Genomic DNA, 20,388 nt, shown 5'->3' on the forward strand with positions numbered 1-20,388 from the left:
AAATGAATTAAGGAATGTACCGAATAGCATCATATGTATAGACAGAGAAATGAAATAAGGGGGAAGACGGACATTCACAATGGATGTACACTTAGGTGAAAATGTTGTACAGAAGGAAATTGCAAAAATAAATAAATAAATTTGTCTTTTAAAAAAACTTTAATAAAAAATATTTTTTTAAAAAGAATTTGATCCCTCAATTTGACAGACTTAGCTCCCTTTGCAAAGGGGGCCCCTTGCCTCACCCCAAAATATGAATCGCTACATAATTCAGGCCAAGCCCCCCCCCCCCCCAAAAAAAAAACACCATTTATTAAGGGGATTCTTCAGGCATTTATTATGAGAAACTTCTTGGCAGTGAAGACAATTCCCCCGTGGGACTGCTTGCTACCAGAAGTTGTGGGTGCTCCATCACTGGAGATTTTAAAGAAGAGATTGGACAACCATTTGTCTGGAATGGGGGTTTCCTGCCTAAGGAGGGGGTTGGACTAGAAGACCTCCAAGGTCCCTTCGGACTCTGTTATTCTATTAAGATGTATTCTTTTGATAAAATACAGATGTTGCTCGACTTTGCTGACTGTTGAAAGATACAAACTGAACTGTTTTCTCGGTTCATTTGGGGTTTCTGGTTTTTTTTTTTTTTTGGCCAGTTCCTGGTTCATTAACCCAGCAGCCACTGTACTGCGGGCGGTTGGCACCTGTGCCAATGACCTCCGGTGCTTGGCATCAGGAAGAGCAGAGCGGAGCAGAACGAGATTGGGAGGTGACTCTGGATGAATGAATCAATCCCAGATAAAATTGTTCCCAGCGGCCCCAAGCAGTTGGACTCTGATCCCAATTGGCTGGAGAAAGCTGAGCTTCCCGGAACACCAGATCTCTTTCAGCGGCTGCTTCTCGTGGGATCAAGAAGATCTCATAAGCCCGTGAGAAGCCCCCGATGCAAGCCAGCATGGAAGAAGACCTCTCTTTGGAGAACCTGGTGCCAAATCCGGGGTAGGCAGCTTTTTTATTTTATTTTTTAATAATATGTATTTATAACAATTTTTTCCCCTACAGTTGACAATATACTTGAAATTACTTTCTTACCATCCCATAACTCCACCTTATCTTACAACATTCCAACTTCTTCTTCCTTCCTTCCCTCCTTCCTTCCCTCCTTTCTTCTCTCCTACTCTCCTTCCTTCCCTCCTTCCTTCCCTCCCTCCTTCCCCCTTCCCTCCTTCTCTCCTTCCCTCCTTCCTTCCCTCCTTTCTTCTCTCCTTCTCTCCTTCCTTTGCCCCTTCCTTTCTTCCTTCCTTCCCCCCTTCCTTCTCTCCTACATTCCCTCCTTCCTTCCTTCCTTCCCTCCCTCCTTCCCCCTTCCCTCCTTTCCTCCCCCCTTTCTTCTCTCCTCTCCTTCCCTCCTCCTTCCCTGCTTCCTTCCCTCCTTCTTTCCCTCCTTTCTTCTCTCCTCTCCTTCCTTTCCCCCTTCCTTTCCTCCTACCTTCCCCCCTTCCTTCTCTCCTACATTCCCTCCTTCCTTCCCTCCTTCCTTCTCTCCTTTCTTCTCTCCTTCCTTCCTTCCTTCCTTCCCTCCTTTCTTCTCTCCTTCTCTCCTTCTCTCCTTCCTTCCCTCCTTCCTTCCCTCCTTTCTTCTCTCCTTCTTGGAAGGGGCCTTGGAGGTCTTCTAGTCCAACCCCCTGCCTAGGGAGGAAACCCTATACCACTTCAGACAAATGGCTATCCAACATCTTCTTAAAGACTTCCAGTGTTGGGGCATTAAACAACTTCTGGAGGAAAGTTGCTCCACTGATTAATTTTTCTCCCTGTTAGGAAATGTCTCCTTAGTTCTAGGTTGATTAGTTCCCATCCGTTGTTTCTTATCTTGGCTTCTGGTGCATTTACTGATTCACGGAGATGGAAGGGACCATGTAGGTCATCTAGTCCAACCCCACGCCCAAGCAGGAGGCCCTGCACCATTTCTGACAAAATGGCAGTCCAGCCTCCTCTTGAAAGCCTTCAGTGGTGGACAACTACTGTGGTTAGTCTGTCCCCTGGACAGAGAATAGAATAAAATATGGAATAGAATAACAGAGTTGGAAGGGACCCTGGAGGTCTTCTAGTCCAGCCCCCTGCTCAGGCAGGAAACACAATTGCATTTCAGAAAAATGGTTGTCCAATCTCTTAATAAAAACCTACGTTTATAACTTCTGGAGGCAATTTCTGTTCCACTGGCTAATTGTTCTCACTGTCAGGAAATTCCTCCTCAGTTCTAAGTTGCTTCTCTCCTTGATTAGTTTCCACCCATTGCTTCTTGTTCTGCCCTCAGGTGCCCTGGAGAATAGCTTGACTCCCTCTTCTTTGTGGCAACCCCTCAAATAGAATAGAATAGAAGAACAGAGTTGGAAGGGACCTTGGAGGTCTTCTAGTCCAACCCCCTGCCTAGGCAGGAAACCCTATACCGTTTCAGACAAATGGCTATCCAACATCCTCTTAAAGACTTCCAGTGTTGGAGCATTCACAACTTCTGGAGGCAATTTCTGTTCCACTGGCTAATTGTTCTAACTGTCAGGAAATTCCTCCTCAGTTCTAAGTTGCTTCTCTCCTTGATTAGTTTCCACCCATTGCTTCTTGTTCTGCCCTCAGGTGCCCTGGAGAATAGTTTGATTCCCTCTTCTTTGGGGCAACCCCTGAGATATTAGAACACTGCTATCCTGTCTCCCCTGGTCCTTCTTTTCATTGAACTAGACATACCCAGTTCCAACAACCTTTATATATTTTAACCTCCGGGCTAGAAAAGGGGAAGCTCTGAGTTCTAGTCCTGCCTTGGGGAGGGTGGGGGGGGGTGGGGTTGTCAACGTATTCTCCAAAGCACCGAAGGCCGGAGAAAGAAAGCGCACGATGCTTTCCGATGTGTGCTTTGAACCAGCGGAAGGTCATTCAACTCTCAAAGGTTACCGAATGTCCTTCCAAACCAAAACCGCCACTCACCAATTGGCGCACAGCAGGGCCTCGCTGGTTCCCCCCCCCCGGAGACAAGGCAAACCCACGCAAAGTTTTTTTAAAAAAAAAAGTCAAGATGGAGGCTGTTGAGCGAGCGATCAAAGAGGCATCTTTCTATTTGCCTCGGAACCCCACGTAAGGAGGGGCTTTATTGAATCAGAATGGAGCTGGAAGGGACCTTGGGAGGTCTTCTAGTCCAGCCCCCTGCTCAAACAGGAGACCCTATACCCATGATGGCGAACCTATGGCACGCATGACACAGGTGGCACGCAGAGCCATTTGTTAGGGCACACAAGGCATTGCCCTGTCAGCTCCAATGCGCATGCATGCTCTGGCCAGCTGACTTCGGCATTCTTTCTCGGATGTTTTTCCCCCCCTCCGGAGGTTTCCCTGAACTTCCATTTTTGGGTCGGGATGTTTTTTCGTGCTCCGGAGCCTCCAGGGAGGCTTCCTGAAGTCTCAGGAGGGCAAAAAATGGCTCTACGGGCATTCCAGAAGTCACGGTTCCTGAAGTTCCTGAACCGGTAGCAGAAATTTTGAGTAGTTCGGAGAACCGGTAGTGGAAATTTTAAGAAGTTCAGAGAACCGGTAGTGGAAATTTTGAGTAGTTCAGAGAACTGGAAGCGGAAATTTTGAGTAATTCAGAGAACCGGTAGTGGAAATTTTGAGTAATTCAGAAAACCGGTAGTGGAAATTTTGAGTAGTTCAGAGAACCGGTAACAGAAATTTTGAGTAATTCAGAGAACCGGTAACAGAAATTGTGAGTAGTTCGGAGAACTGGAAGTGGAAATTTTGAGTAGTTCAGAGAACCTGTAGCGGAAATTTTGAGTAGTTCTGAGAACCTGTAGTGGAAATTTTGAGTAGTTTGGAGAACTGGTAGCGCACCCCTGGATCGAGTAGGTAACATCATCGGTGCTAGAAAGAACGGAGAGGGGTTTGCACTCTTTTTACACACGATATCTTTGCAATGTGTGAATCCGGAAAACGAGCCAATTCGCCAGCGGTGGCTTGCCACAAATAAATACAAATGCAAATAAATGCTTGGATGAGTAAAAAAATTTATCGGATGGATAAAAATAATTCTAAAGTAGCAAACCAAAGAAAGAGTCCATTATTTTGGTCTTTTGGTCTGGACGGGATGTACAAACCCCAGAGAGGAACGAGAAGGAATCTTGTGGGTTTCATTTGAACTGTGTTTTTGCAATTTTTTTGGCAGTTTATCCTTGGATTTGATTCATCTGCTGATTGACAACTTCAGCGTCCCCGTTGCGTGTTTCTCCCACCCGCCTTCCGCGCTGCAGCTCCTGCGACGTAAGTGTGCAAGACACAACAAAGGCGGAGGCCACACAATAGGAGGAGTCCTCAACTTATATATATATATATTTAAAATATATATTTATTTTATACACGTAAGCACATCAACAGAAACCAACACATAACTTAAAAACAACATAGGAACAATAAGTTCCGTCGTATATCATACCGCGGTTCCGAATCGGTTTCTTTGCAGTTAGTGTTTTCCCTTCTATACATTTCTATCTTGCGTTCATAATCTCCTTGTTCGTTATCCATTTTTATGTACATTTCTTTATTTATTTAAACTTAGCTACTTATGACGAAATATTATTTACCTATATTGTGCTTTATATTTTTACTGTCATTTATTCTCTTACATACAGTTATAGACATACATTCACATAGTTATTCTTTTTCTTTGCCATTCTTATATTATTATTATTCCATTTAAGAGGTTATAAAGTATAGTTTGGAATGCTTTGTTTACCATCCTTCGCACCTGCTATGACACCACCTTATTTTCTCTTTCTTTTCTTTTCTCCCTCCCTTCCTTCTCTACTTCCTTCCTTCCTCCCCTCCATCCCTTTCTTCCCTCCCTTACCTCTCCCCTACTCCTACCCTCTTTCTTCTCTTTCCTAGGAGTCCTCAACTTAACTGTTGACAGATTAATAGAGTTAGAAGGGACCTTGTAGGTCATCTAGTCCAACCCCCTGCCCGAGCGGGAGACCTTACATCTGCCTCTACCGAGGATCAAACTCACAACCTCCTGGTTGTTAGGACAAGAGCTCCACCGCTAGGCCACAGCAGCAGGTGCCTGTTAGGACTTACAACACTACAGATGGTCCTCGACATACGAACCGCAATTGAGCCCAAAATTTCCACTGCTAAGGGAGACATTGGTTAACTCTCCTTTTTGCAGCCTTTCTTGGCACACAGTTGTTAAGCGAATCGCTGCGGATGTTAAGTCGGCAACCCGGTTGTTAAGTGAATCGGATTGACTTGGCTGGTCAGAAGGTCGCAAAAGGGGACCGTGTGACATTACAACCGTCATAAATACGAGTCAGTTTCCAATTGTCCGAGTTTTGATCGTGTGGGAGGTTGCGATCAATGGTCGTAAATCTGACAAAACATTCATAAGTCACTTTTTTCAGTGTGGTTGTCACTTCGGACGGTCCCTAAATGAACGGTTGTAAGTTGAGGATTCCCTGTCCTGAAAAATGTGAAGTGCGACTGTGGTCACGTTGTCAAAACCTCCTGGCGATTGACTCCAAGTCACTCGGCTGAATTTTGATTGCGTGAGCATGGGGAGTCCCTGAGCAAACTGGCAGTAGTCTCTGCTGGAACCCAACCCTGGGTCATAAGTGTGAAAAACGGTCGTAAGTCACTTTTTTCACCATTGTTGTCACTTTGAACGGTCACTAAAAGAATCGTTGTAAATCAAGGACTACCGATAACTTCTTAGGTCTATCTATATATGTAGAAACGGCTCTCTGTCTGCGTGTCCCAGCATAACTCTGGAACGCCTGGAGCAATTTCAACCGAACTTGGTACACGGATGACTTACTCTCTGGAAACAAATACTGGGGGGCGGGGGGGGGGGAAAGACACCACTAAGGCCCCTCGGGGTGCATGTTCTGTTAAGATACAGCCTGTTGTGCCTTAAAACGGCTTCTACTGTACTACTGAAAAATGGCTTCTACTGTGCAGCGCTTGGCTCTCTGTGGGGGAAGCTGAGCTAAAGGTTCAATGTGTTGGCGGTTGCAGAGCAGAACTTGGTGGACCTGGCCATCATCGGCATGGCGACCTTCCTGACCCTGGTGTCCGTGGTCATCTTCGTGGAGGACGCTGTCTATCTCTCCAAGAAGATCCGTTGCTTCTCCAAGATGAAAACCCTCATCTGGAGCAGCTCAGCCCCTACGGTGAGAACTCACCCAGCATGGCTCTCTGGCAACCAATAAAGGAGGAGGGGGAGGAGGAGGAAGACACGGGGGGGGGAGGAGAAGGAGGAGGAGAAGGAGGAGCAGGAGGAAGAAGAGGAGGGGGAGGGGGAGCAGGAGAAGGAGAAGGAAGAGAAGGTGGGAGGAGGAGGAGGAGGAAGAGAAGGAGGAGGAGGAGCAGAAGGAGGAAGAGTAGAAGGAGGAGAAGAAGGAGGAGGAGAAGGAGGAGGAAGAGGAGGAGAAGGAGGAGGAGAAGGAGGAGGAGAAGGAAGAGTAGAAGGAGGAGCAGAAGGAGGAGCAGAAGGAGGAGGAAGAGGAGAAGGAGGAGAAGAAGGAGGAGGAGAAGGAGGAGGAAGAGGAGAAGGAGGAGGAGAAGGAAGAGAAGGAGGAGGAGAAGAAGGAGGAGAAGGAGGAGGAGAAGGAGGAGGAGAAGAAGGAGGAGAAGGAGGAGGAAGAGGAGAAGGAGGAGAAGGAGGAGAAGGAGGAGGAGAAGAAGGAGGAGAAGAAGGAGGAGAAGGAGGAGGAGAAGAAGGAGGAGGAGAAGGAGGAGCAGGAGGAGGAAGAGTAGAAGGAGGAGAAGAAGGAGGAGGAGAAGGAGGAGGAAGAGTAGAAGGAGGAGGAGAAGGAAGAGAAGGAAGAGGAGAAGGAGGAGAAGAAGGAGGAGCAGAAGGAGGAGGAAGAGTAGAAGGAAGAGAAGAAGGCGGAGAAGGAGGAGGAGGAAGAGAAGGAGGAGGAGGAGCAGAAGGAGGAGAAGGAGGAGGAGAAGGAAGAGAAGGAAGAGTAGAAGGAGGAGAAGAAGGAGGAGAAGAAGGAGGAGGAGAAGGAGGAGCAGGAGGAGGAAGAGTAGAAGGAGGAGAAGAAGGAGGAGGAGAAGGAGGAGGAAGAGTAGAAGGAGGAGGAGAAGGAAGAGAAGGAAGAGGAGAAGGAGGAGAAGAAGGAGGAGCAGAAGGAGGAGGAAGAGTAGAAGGAAGAGAAGAAGGCGGAGAAGGAGGAGGAGGAAGAGAAGGAGGAGGAGGAGCAGAAGGAGGAGAAGGAGGATAAGAAGGAGGAGGAGGAGGGACAAGGAAGAGAAGGAGGAGGAGGAGAAGGAGGAAGAGAAGGAGAAGGAGGGGGAGAAGGAAGAGAAGGAGAAGCAGGAGGAGGAGGAGAAGCAGGAGGAGGGGAAGGAGGAGGAGAAGAGAGAGGAGGAGAAGGAGAAGGAGAAGGGGTGGCGGAGGAGGAGGAGGGCTGTGGGGTCCTTGGTGCTCTCTAAGCTTGATGGTTTCCTTGCAGGCGTTTCATTACCAAACTGGGTAACATCATCAGTGCCAGAAGACAGTGGGGTTTGTGAGGAGAAGGAGGAAGAGGAAGAGAAGGAATGTGAGGTCCTTGGTGCTCTCTGAGCTTGGTGGGTTTTTATTACAGACGTTTCTATACCCAACTAGGTAACAGCATCAGAGCTAGAAAGTTGAACGCTAACCCTTCTCCCTTTTAGCCCTGATGATGTTACCTTGTTGGGTAATGAAATGTATGCAAGAAAACCACCAAGCTCAGAGAGCAACTAGGAAGCGGTATATAAATCTAAGAGCTGTTGCTGTCCCTCCTTCCCTCTTTCCTTTCCTTTCCATTCCTTTCCTTGGTTAAAGTGCATTGTTGCAGGCTGACTCTGCCCACAGCCAGGAGTTCGATCCTGACCGGCTCCAGGTTGACTCAGCCTTCCGTCCTTCCGAGGTGGGTCAAATGAGGACCCAGATTGTTGGGGGACAAGAGGCTGACTCTGCAAACCTCTTAGAGAGGGCTGGAAAACACTGTGAAACGGTACAGAAGTCTTAAGTGCTATTGCCCTCCCTCCCTCCCGTGGAGGCAGTGGTTAAAAGGCAGTCTGACTCTGCCCAGAGTCAAGAGTTCAATCCTGACCAGCTCAAGGTTGACTCAGCCTTCCATCCTTCCGACATCCGTAAAATAAGGACCCAGATTGTTGGGAGCAAATAGGCTGACTCTGTTAAAACCGCAAAAACACTGTGAAGTGGTATATAGGTCAAAGTGCTACTGCTAATCCTTCCTTTGAAGCATTGCAGGCTGACTCTGCCCACAGCCAGGAGTTCGATCCTGACTGGCTCAAGGTTGACTCAGCCTTCCGTCCTTCTGAGGTCAGTAAAACGAGGACCCAGATAGTTGGGGAGCAAGAGATGCTGACTCTGCAAACCGCTTAGAGAGGGCTGGGAAGCACGGTGAAGCATATACAAGTGTGGCTGCAATTGCTATTATTCTGTTGGAAGCCATTTTGGCTGCCAAAATTGCTACTGCAAGCCAAAATTCTCATTGTGGCTACCAAGGAGGCTGGATCCTAGTCCATACCTGGTTGGCACCCAGTTGGAGAGGCTGATTTTTTACACAACGTTTTGGCTTGCAACAGTTCCAAAAACGAAGGCTGGTTTTGGATGCCCTCTGCCTGGGGGGGTCTCCGGCCACAGCCCCCAGGTCCCATGCTCATATGCCTTCTTTCCTTTCCCTGCTAGGCCGTCTCGGTCTTCTCCCTGCTTGGACTGTGGGTGCCCCGGGCCATGACGTACGTGGAGATGGCCATCGGCGCGTGAGTCTCTCTCTCTCTCTCTCCAGGGTGATCTTTTTTGGAGGAATTCTGGTGGAATTGACACTCAGGAGGGGCGCCGGGGCTGAGGATGGACCGGTGGGCCCTTTCGGATGAACGTGGATGGAGAGATGGCTGGAGACCTTTGAGATGAAGGATGGGGCAGTAGAATGTAGAATCCTGGGGCTGGAAGGGGCCTTGGAGGACTTCTAGTCCACCCCCTGCTGGAGATCATAGAATCCTAGGGCTGGAAGGCATCTTGGAGGTCTTCTACTCCAACCCTCTGCCAAAGATCATAGAATCATAGTGCTGGAAGGGACCTCAGAGATCTTCTAGTCCACCCCCTGCTGAAGATCATAGAATCCTAGGGCTGGAAGGGACCTTGGAGGTGTTCTAGTTCACCCCCTGCTCATCACAGAATCATAGGGCTGGAAGGGATCTTGGAGATCCTCTAGTCCACCCCCTGCTTATCATAGAATCATAGGGCTGGAAGATTTCTTGGAGGTCTTCCAGTCCACCTCCTGCTGAAGATCATAGAATCCTAGGACTGGAAGGGACCTTGGAGGTTTTCTACTCCAACCCTCTGCCAAAGATCATAGAATCCCAGGGCTGGAAGGGACCTTGGAGGTCTTCTAGTCCACCCCCTGCTGAAGATCAAAGAATCCTAGGGCTGGAAGGGACCTCAGAGGTCTTCTAGTCCACCCCCTGCCAAAGATCATAGAATCATAGGGCTGGAGGGGATCTTGGAGGTGTTCTAGTTCACCCCCTGCTTATCATAGAATCATAGAGCTGGAAGGGATCTTGGAGGCCTTCTAGTCCACCCCCTGCTGAAGATCAAAGAATCATAGGGCTGGAAGGGACCTCAGAGGTCTTTTAGTCCACCCACTGCCAAAGATCATAGAATCCTAGGGCTGGAAGGGACCTTGGAGGTCTTCTATTCCAACCTCCTGCTCAAACCAGGAACCTTATACCAGTGATGGCGAACCCTTTTTGGCTCGCATGCCAAAAGTGGGGGGAGCGCAGGGCGGTCGCACCCTGGCGTGCCACACCCATAATGCAATGCGCGACCACCAGGGCACATGCGCGCATGACCATCACTCCCCCCCCCCAATTTTTGCATGCTTTTTTTTGCCCTCTCTAGGCTCCAGAGCCTCCAGAGGACAAAAAAACGGCAGTATGGGCAAACCGGAAGTTTGGGATACGGACTTCCGGTTTGCTCGTAGGGCCAGTTTTACCTCTCCGGAGCCTCCAGGGAAGCCTCCGGAAGGTCCCTGAAGGTTCTGGAGGCCTAAAAACGGCCCTACGAGCAAACCGGAAGTCCGTTCCTGAATTTCCGGTTTGCCCGTGGTTTTTCGCGCTCCGGAGGCTTCAGGGAAGCTCCTGAAACCTCTAGAGCAGTGTTTCTCAACCTTGGCAACTTGAAGATGTCCGGACTTCAACTCCCAGAATTCCCCAGCCAGCATTCGCTGGCTGGGGAATTCTGGGAGTTGAAGTCTGGACATCTTCAAGTTGCCAAGGTTGAGAAACACTGCTCTAGAGGGCCTTCGGGGGGGGGGGGGACGGGGAAGGCTGTTTTCGCCCTCCCCAGGCTCCTATAAAGCCTCCAAAAAAAGCCTGAAGTCAGCTGGCCAGCTGACAGGGCAACGCCTGGACAAATAGCTCCCCTCGTCATTTCGGCCTTATACCATCTCAGACAAATGGTGGTCCAATCTCCTCTTGGAAACCTCCAGTGATGGAGCCATTCCGGAAAGCAAGTTCTTCCATTGATTCATCGTTCTGCCAGAAGATTGCTGGACCTCACGCTTGGGGTGAGCAGCCACTGCCCATCACACCTGGACCTTTTTCATCTACAATATAAAAAAAATGTTAATTTTTTTTTAATAGAAAAGAGCGCCGAGAAGAGCAACAAAGACGATTTGGGAGCTTGGAGGCTCAAACATAGAAGAAGAAACCTGTCCTTCAACACACAAAGCAGAGTCACAGGCTTGTTGTGACATTCCTTATGAAGTTTTAGTACCACTTTGGTGGGGCCCTTGGAATATTTGCATCCAGTTTTGGTCGCCACGATGTAGAAAAAGATGTGGAGACTCTGGAAAGAGTGCAGAGAAGAGCAAGGAAGAGGATTAGGGGACTGGAGGCTAAAACACATGAAGAACGGTTGCAGGAACTGGGTATGTCTAGTTTAATGAAAAGAAGGACTAGGAAGACATGATAGTAGTCTTCCAATATCTCAGGGGTTGCCACAAAGAAGAGGGAGTCAAGCTATTCTCCAAGGCACCTGAGGGCGGAACAAGAAGCAATGGGTGGAAACTAATCAAGGAGAGAAGCAACTTAGAACTGAGGAGGAATTTCCTGACAGTGAGAACAATTAGACAGTGGAACAGAAATTGCCTCCAGAAGTTATAAATGTAGGTTTTTATTAATAGATTGGACAACCATTTTTCTGAAATTCAATTGTGTTTTCTGCCTGAGCAGGGGGCTGGACTAGAAGACCTCCAGGGTACTTTCCAACTCTGTTATTCTATTCCATATTTTATTCTATTCCTTATAAAGTTTTAGTACCACTTTGGTGGGGCCCTTGGAATATTTGCATCCAGTTTTGGTCGCCACGATGTAGAAAAAGATGTGGAGACTCTGGAAAGAGAGCAGAGAAGAGCAAGGAAGAGGATTAGGGGACTGGAGGCTCAAACATATGAAGAACGGTTGCAGGAACTGGGCAGGTCTAGTTTATTGAGAAGAAGGACATGATGGTAGCCTTCCAACATTTGAAAAGCTGCCATGAGGAAAGAGAGGTTGATCTATTCTCCAAAGCATGAGAAGGCAGAAGAAACAACGGATGGAAACTAACCAAGGAGAGAAGCAACATGGAATGAAGGAGGAACTTCCTAACAATCCGGACAATCAACCAGTGGAACAGCTCGCCACCAGAAGTTGTGGGTGCTCCTCCATCGCGGGAGGTTTCTAAGAAGAGATTGGACTGAAAGGAATAGGGCTTGAGCAGGGGGTTGGGCTAGAAGACCTCCAAGGCCCCCTTCCAACTAATCTTCTTCTGCTCCACTCTCTCGACCTAACGACGGCTCTTTCTCACTTCTCCCCGCGTAGATACTTCGCAGTCTGCTTTTACCTGACGATGCTGGTTATGGTGGAAGGCTTTGGAGGGACGAAGGCCGTGGTCAAGGCCTTGAAGGACACCCCCATGCTCATCCGGACGGGCCCATGCTGCTGTTGCTGCCCCTGTTGCCCTCCCATCACCATGACCAAGTGAGTGGCAAGCGGGGCCCCAAGTAAATACATCCATAGCAAAACAGAACTCCGAGGCAGGTCAATTCCTCCAAGAGCAGTTTCATTATTTTTAAAATAATTTTCATGCAATATTTTCCCAACATTAAAATCAGAGTTACACTTTTGCAGCTTCCCTTTATCGTTGTTTTTCTCCAATTTCAAAATTTCCATTTTAAGGCCTGTTGTTTTAATACATATACCCGCTTATTTCATAATTACTCATTCTTATACTATATACTGCATTTACAACACTCTGTTTGAAGTTACAACGGCACTGAAAAAGTGACACGACCGTTTTCCACACTTACGACCGTTTCAGCAACCCTGTGGTCACGTGATCAAAACTCAGATTGCTTGGTAACTGGCTCCTATTTATGACGGTTGGGAGTGTCCCGGGATCACATGATTCCCTTTTACGACCTTCTGACAAAGTCCGTGGGGAAGCTGGATTCACTTAACAACCGTGTGCCTAACTTAACTGCAGTGATTCAGTTAACAAAGTGGGCAAGAAAGGTCATAAAGTGGAGGGTACTATGTGGGTATGAAATCATTTAACTGGCTTGTTACAGAAGTAGTTACTTGTTTAGTAACAGAGGCAGATATACAGGTGGTCCTTGACTTACGACCACAGCTCAGCTGTGGTCATAAGTTGAGGACAACCTGTATATCTGGGGAAATGGGAGGGCTGTGATCGTAAGTCGAGGGCTCAGCTATGGTCGTAAGTCGAGGACCACCTGTATATCTGGGGAAATGGGAGGCTGTGGTCGTAAGTCGAGGACCACCTGTATATCTGGGGAAATGGGAGGCTGTGGTCGTAAGTCGAGGACCACCTGTATATCTGGGGAAATGGGAGGCACTCCTGTGGAAATGCGCAAGGGGCAAAAGGAGACAGGGAGCCTGTGATTTCCTTGACTCGTTCAGGTAGTCCTTGACTTACAACAGTTCACTTAGTGACTGCTTGAAGTTACAACAGCACTGAAAAAGTGACATGGTTGTTTTTCACACTAATGACCTTTGCAGCATCCGCCTGACCATGTGATCAAATTTTTGTCAGGCCTGCAGCCATCTTTCCTTTTGGATCTCAGGCCAGCTACACTTCCTATTATTCTACTATTTTCTATGGTGGGGAAATGGGAGGAGGGATTGTACTGAGTTAGATGATATGTAGCCATAACAACATTCTTTCCAGAAAGGCAAGGTCATCCGTTGTCTTTGCACCTCTGCACCTGACCAGAACTTGATGGGTGGAAGCTGCCAGCGTGGCAGTGGGAGATTGGACCATATGATGGGCTTGTGGGTGTGGGGGCAGCTTTCAACTAGGTGGGGGAAACCGGGAAACTTTCAGATTCGGGTTTCCCCAGATGTGCCAACATGTCTCCCTTCATCAATTGGAACTTTGAGGAATCCTTTGCCTCGGACTCTGATTTAATTTTGGATGCTATTTGGAACCCTGATAATTTCATTGGCAACGGGCTCATACTTATGACCGTTGCAGCATCCCGGGGTGACGTGATCCCCTTTTGCGACCTTGGGGAAGCCAGATTCACTTAACGACTAACTTATCCACTGCAGTAATTCACTCAACAACTGAGCCAAGAACGGCTGTAAAAGGGAGCAAAATTCGCGGAAGAAATGTCTCCCCGAACAGCAGCAATCTTGGGCTCGATTGTGGTCGTAAAGCCGAGGACTACCCGTCGTCCGGTTGCTAGAGGTTTAATCCAAGGATAATGGACTCCCCCCCCTTCTCTATTCCCTGCAGGAGGAAACTCCGAGTGATGCTGCTGGGCGCCTTCCAATATGCCTTCCTGAAAGTCTCCTGCACTTTCCTGGGACTCGTCTTAAGCACCGAAGGCTTGTACGACACGGCAGATGTAAGTGGTACCTGGCCCCTGGCAGGTGGGAGGGGCACGGCGAAGCATCCTTCCGCCTCTTTAGCGAAGAACAGAAGAAGGGGAGAAAAGAAGAAGAGAGAAAAGACACGCGATCGTGTTAGCCCTTTCCTTCCAAGGATGATGGGGAGGATTTTAAGAGGTCCGTCTGGTTGAAGGCGTTTCATGGCTCAGCTAGGATACATGATCAGTGCTAGAAGGGAGTGGGGTTTGCAGAGAGGAGGAGGAGGAGGAGAAGGAGGAGGAGGAGGAGGAGGAAGTGGTGGTGGTGGAGGAGAACTGTGGGGTCCTTGGTGGTCTCTGAGCTTCATAGTTTTCTTGCAGACGTTTCATGACCCAGCTAGATGACATCATCAATGCTAGAAGGGAGAGGGGTGTGTGGAGAGGAGAGGAGGAGGAAGAGGAGGAGGAGGAGGAGGAGAACTGTGGGGTCCTTGGTGGTCTCTGAGCTTCATAGTTTTCTTGCAGACGTTTCATAACCCAGCTAGATGACATCATCAATGCTAGAAGGGAGAGGGGTGTGTGGAGAGGAGAGGAGGAGGAAGAGGAGGAGGACGGCTGTAAGGTCCTTGGTGCTCTCTGAGCTTGGTAGCTTTCTGGCAAACATTTCACGACCCAACGAAGTAAATTCTTCAATGAATGTTAAGTATATTGATATGGAAGCATAAATACCATCAACATAGAATGGAGTTTGCTCAGAAGCTGAAATACACCAATGAGAGGAAGAGTGGGAAGCAGAGGGAGAAGAAAGACAGGAAGAGAGGGATAGGAGAGAGGGTAAGGGGGGAAGATGAGCAGGATAAGGAGGAGTGGAATGAAGAGAGAGGAGAAGGAGAAAGGAAGGGGAAGTAGAGTAGGAAAGGATGATGGAGGGAAGAAAGGAGGTAGGAGAGAGGTAGAAGAAAGAGGTGTATGGAGAGCAGAAGAGCTAATAATGGTTTTTTAACTTTCTGGGCGTTGGTGACAAGAGGAACTGATGTAATTACTACTTAATACAATAGGATATTGGCTACCTAATAGTATACATGTGATTATATGTTATGAAAATGGAAAATAAAAAAAGTATATTAAAAAAAATGAATAAGCAGGGAATAACACCAGACAAACAGTCAGGCAGAAAGCAATACCTTAATCAAAGAACTGCCAAGGGGGAAACTAAACCATTACCAACACCGCCAGGGTAACCTACGGAATATAAGCAGAGATTCAAATCCCTCTCCCTTCTAACATTGATGAAGTCACCTAGCTGGGTCATGAAACGTCCGCAAGAAATCAACCAAGCTCAGAGAGCACCAAGGACCCCACAGTCCTCCTCCTCCTCCTCTCTGTAAACCTCATTCCCTTCTAGCACTGATGATGTTACTTAATTGGGTCATGAGATGTCTACAACAAGCTCAGAGAGCATCAAGGACCCGCAGATAACAGTTCATCCCCCGAAATTCCCAGGGATGTTGGGATTGAAAGTCCGATGAACTTGGGAAACCTTGGGCAAAACCTTAAGACCTCAGGAATGCCCGGATTCTCCTTCCACTGGCCCAGCCCAGGAGCCTCGGGGGTTCAGCCTCGTTGGCATCTCTTTCTCTTGCCTCTAGATTTCAGCCACGAGCGTGGCCCTTTGGATCAACACCGCCCTTGGCGTGTCTACTCTCCTTGCCCTGTGGTCGCTGGCCATCCTCTTTCGGCAAGCTAAAACTCACCTCGCCGAGCAGAACATGACGGGGAAATTTGTTTGCTTCCAGGTAATTCTGGGTTCAGTTCCAAGTGGGGAGAGAGACACTGGAAACACGGAGGAGGGTGCTTGGAAAGATGGTTTAATGGCGGGCAGGCTTGAGATCCTGGGCAAAAAGGGAAGAGATGCTGAGCGTTTCCTGGGTTTTATGCCCTCTCTGGGCTTTCGAATTTGAGCTTGTGTTCTGATTGGTTGCCGGACTCCCCCGGGGCCACGCAGGGGCCGACTCTGCAGGCTGCCCTGAGTCCCACGCTTGGTTGAGCCTTGCTGGGTGATGTAATCTTCCCAGATGCCACGTGGTGAGATGGGTAGAGGGCTTTGGGCAAGACCTCCGCCTGAAGGAGGCAGATCTTTGTTATGTAGAATAGGCTGGCTCAGGCCTTAATGGTCCATTGGCAAAGGTGGGGATGAATTTCTGCTTTCCTTTTAGGGGAAATATTCGGCCCTTTTAATATTTCCTAAAATATTTCATTTTTCCGGGAGAGGAGAGGATGCTAACCTCCTACAGAGGGTATAGGGTCTCCTGCTTGAGCAGGGGGTTGGTCTAGAAGACCTCCAAGGTCCCTTCCAGCTTCATTCTGATTAATTCTACTTTAAGCCCCATTCAGCGTACAGCTAGTCCTCGACTTATGACCGGAACTGAGCCCCCTAAATTTCTGTTGCGAAAAGGCAACATTTTTTGTTAAGCGAGTTTTCTCCTCATTTTACGGCTTTTCTTGCCACAGTTGTTGAGCGAATCGCTGCAGTTGTTAAGTTAGTAACACGGTTGTTAAGTGAGCTGGCTTCCCCATGGACTTTGTTTGTTGGAAGGTCACAAAAGGGGGCCACGTGATCCCTGGGTCACACAGTGACGGTCATAAATATGAGCCAGTTGCCAAGCCTCTGAATGTAAATCACATAGCCGTGAGGAACGGTCGTAAGTGTGAAAAACGGCCGTGCCACTTTTTTCAATGCCGTTGGGACTCCGCACGGTCACTAAGCGAACTCTTGTAACTGTTGTTACAATGTTGTACCACGGACTTGGGCTGGTCGGGAGGTCGCAAAAGAGGATCACGTGACTTTGGGACACCGCGACGGTCATAAACACGAATCGGTGACCAAGCGTTTGAATCTAGTTCGTGTCACCCTGGGAAGGCTGCAGCCGTTGCGTGAAAAGCGATCACAGAATCCGGGGGGGATTGTTCCTAGCATGACTGCCGGTTCGGTGCGCGCAAAAGGTTGGCGCAAAACATTTTAAAAAAGAAAAAAATATAATAAATTTGTGCAACGACAATCGTTCTGCGCATGCACAGAAACGGAAATCAGGATGGCGCCCCCAGAGGAGGCGTGGCAGGCCTGAGTCACTGCCGGTTCTAGCAATCCAATCCGCTAAATTACAATCGGTTCGGCCGAACTGGTCCAAACTGGTAGAAACCTGATTCTGAGATCTCTCAATTGCCTCAATATCTCTCTGGCTTGATCTGCTTTCAGGTCCTCCTCATTCTGACGGCCTTACAGCCATCCATCTTCAGCGTCTTGGCCAGCGGGGGTCAAATCGCCTGCACCCCCCCATTCTCCTCCAGAGCCCGAGGACAGCGTAAGTTTCGGGGGGGTTAAATCAAGATTTCCACAACCTGATCTCCTCTCCATAAGTTGCATTCCTACTCCTGTAATTCCCACAATCCTCTCTCTCTTGTACAAAATAGCTTCTCTCAACCGAGATCTGGGTTCTAGATTGGCTAGAATAGAGGCGCAGAATGATGGCTCCTTTATGACTTGTGGACTTCAGCTCCCAGAATTCCTGAGCCTGCATGGCTGGTTGGGGAATTCTGGGAGTTGAAGTCCATCATGGATGGTTGAGGAATTCTGGGAGTTGAAGTCCATTATGGCTGGTTGAGGAATTCTGGGAGCTGAAGTCCATCATGGCTGGTTGGGGAATTCTGGGAGTTGAAGTCCATTATGGCTGATTGAGGAATTCTGGGAGCTGAAGTCCATCATGGCTGGTTGGGGAATTCTGGGAGTTGAAGTCCACAAGTTGTAAAAAGGACCACTCCTCACCCTTGTGCTATAATGAAACTTCCAGGATGCCCAAAATTTTCCAAGTAAGGTGATGGAAAAAACTGGAGTATATTGGAAGAAATGTAGCAATTTGTTAGAACTAAATTTGGAAAGCCTGCAATTAAATTGTGGTTATCACCTGCAAGGTTGTAGTCCTCCACTTACGACCACAAGTTGAGCCCAAAATTTCTGTTGCTAAATGAGACAGTTAAGTGACTTTCGCCCCATTTTGCCACCTTTTTTGCCACTGTTGCGAAATGAATCCCTGCTGTTATTAAGTTAGCAACACGGTCGTTAAACGAATCCCGCTTCCCCATTGCCTCGGCTCATCAGGCCGCAAAGGGGATCACACGACTCCAGGAGACGCTGCCCCCATCCTAAATATGAGTCGGTTGCCAACCGTGGCAAGAAAAATCTTAAGATGGGGAGCAACTCACTTAGCGACTGTCTTGCTTAGCAACGGAAATTTCTGGCCGTAGGTTGAGGACTACTACCTATCGTGGCCAGCAAACTCCAGCAGCTACCCAAGTCAAATGCACCTTCCGTGTATGCAGCAACTACAGTTCCCAGCCAGCACGGCCACCGGGAACTGTAGTCCTAGAAATCTCTGGAAGGAAGCATCACGCAGAGGGCTGCTTTCAAAGGACTAAGAGGCGGCTGCCTTCAATGCTAATCCTGATTTTTTTTCAATCTTTGGCTCAAGAAATGCACGCCCAGCTGCTGATCCTGGAAATATTCGTCCTTGCGGTGCTGGCCAGGATGTATTACCGGAAGCCGGACGACAAGCCAGGATGTTGCCTCTCCGAATCTCCAGATTACAAAGCCGGGATCAAGCAATAAAGGAGGCTCCGAGATCCAAGCCTCCCCCCTTCCAAACACGCAAAACGCTTGTCAACCATAGCCAAATCCCACCGTACAGGTAGTCCTCAACTTAAGACCACAAATTCAGCCTAAAATGTATGTCGCTGGGAGATTTGGGAAGCGAGCTTCGTCCCGTTTCGCGGCTTACCTTGCCACAGGTCATTAAGTGAATCTGGCTTCCCCCTTGAAGGTCGCAAAAGGGGATCACACGACCCGTGGACCCTGCAACCGTCGTAAATGTGAGTCAGTTAACAAGCATCCGAATGCAAATCACGTGACCATGGGGGGGGTGCTGCAGGGGTCGTGTGAAAAACGGTCGTACGTCACTTTTCCCAATGCTGCTGTGAGTTCGAATGGCCACTAAGCAAACTGTTGTAAGTCAAGGACTACCTGTGTACGTTTCCACGAAGTTTTGCTGCTTGCTGCTGGCATGAGAGAGAGAAATCAACCTTTGAGAAGTGACTTTTGGACTATTGGCAGAGGAACGCCTATTGTTAAAAGTGCGCAAAGCTCGCCGAATAAATCTACCTGTTTTTCTCCTCATTGGAAGGAGAGAAAGGAAGCGTGGTACTTAAGCTGCCGGCCTGGTTGTCTGGTTTTTGTGTTCAGGAACTTGCTGTCTGGGTGGGACAAATCCTTCTGAACTAAGATGAGAAACTGGGGAGGCTCATTTATACTGGGAGAGGGATCTTGGAGTCCTAGTGGAGAACCATTTAAATAGGAGCCAACCGTGGGCAGCAGCTGCCAAAAAAGCCAACACAGTTCTAGGCTGCATCAACAGAGGGAGAGAATCAAGATCACGTGAAGTGTTAATACCACTTTATAAGGCCTTGGTAAGGCCACACTTGGAATATCTGCATCCAGTTCTGGTCGCCACAATGCAGAAAAGATGTGGAGACTCTGGAAAGAGTGCAGAGAAGAGCAACAAAGAGGATTAGGGGACTGGAGGCTCAAACATATGAAGAACGGTTGGAGGAACTGGGGATGTCTAGTTGAATGAAAAGAAGGACCAGGGGAGACAGGATAGCAGTCTTCCAATATCTCAGGGGTTGCCCCAAAGAAGAGGGAGTCAAGCTATTCTCCAAGGCACCTGAGGGCAGAACAAGAAGCAATGGATGGAAACTAATCAAGGAGAGAAGCAACTTAGAACTGAGGAAGAATTTCCTGACAGTAAGAACAATGAATCAGTGGAACAGAAGTTGCTTCCAGAAGTTGTGAATGCCCCAACACTGGGAGTCTTTAAGAAGATGTTGGATAGCCATTTGTCTGAAACGGTATAGGGTTTCCTGCCTAGGCAGGGGGTTGGACTAGAAGACCTTCAAGGTCCCTTCCAACTCTGCTATTGTATTGTATGATTTATGCAAATATTTCTAAAAATTCTGGTTTGGGGAAGTCGGGAGAGAAAAGGTGTGTGTGCGTGTGTGTCCAAGTTCCGTCGCTCATATTGACTGCGGACATTCCTGTTCCAACGTCCTTCTGAGGACCGAGTCAGCCTGTCTCCAGAAGGTTCCTCTTGACCAGAGGTGTCCATCTCAAGGCCCGCGGGCTGAATCCGACCCACGTGGGGCCCGCCCTGAAAACAGCAAAGGACGAACCTGTCGTACCTCCGCCAGCAAAAACAGAGCTCGGGGAGGCCATGTGCAGCCTGCCTGTGCCATGTTTTCGGCCGCGACAGCAGCAAACGAAAAGGGAGCTTGGAGAGGCCATTTTCAGTGGCAGAGGGCTGCAGGAGGCTGTCATGGCCGGAAATGGAGCCTCAATGAGTGACATTGAACTGGCCACGCCCACCCCTGGCTCCCCAAGGTC

General features: G+C 48.6%; 1 protein-coding gene across 2 annotated transcripts; it reads left to right on the forward strand.

Annotated features, from left to right (window-relative positions):
- Nucleotides 1-858: 858 nt before the first annotated feature.
- On the forward strand, nucleotides 859-19,157 carry SLC51A (solute carrier family 51 subunit alpha). Of its 2 annotated transcripts, XM_032225333.1 has the most exons (9): nucleotides 859-993; nucleotides 4,199-4,293; nucleotides 6,043-6,197; nucleotides 8,714-8,787; nucleotides 11,887-12,045; nucleotides 13,826-13,937; nucleotides 15,548-15,694; nucleotides 17,155-17,260; nucleotides 18,425-19,157. In XM_032225333.1, exons 1-9 carry the CDS (start codon nucleotides 938-940, stop codon nucleotides 18,559-18,561), a joined length of 1,041 nt encoding a protein of 346 aa, XP_032081224.1. In that variant the 5' UTR covers nucleotides 859-937; the 3' UTR covers nucleotides 18,562-19,157. The 2 variants fall into 2 exon arrangements, with proteins under 2 accessions (XP_032081224.1, XP_032081225.1); XM_032225334.1 differs by lacking the exons at nucleotides 859-993; nucleotides 4,199-4,293 and adding an exon at nucleotides 5,014-5,088.
- Nucleotides 19,158-20,388: the final 1,231 nt, after the last annotated feature.

Source organism: Thamnophis elegans, chromosome 10 (assembly GCF_009769535.1).
Source record: "Thamnophis elegans isolate rThaEle1 chromosome 10, rThaEle1.pri, whole genome shotgun sequence".
Taxonomy (NCBI): domain Eukaryota; kingdom Metazoa; phylum Chordata; class Lepidosauria; order Squamata; family Colubridae; genus Thamnophis; species Thamnophis elegans.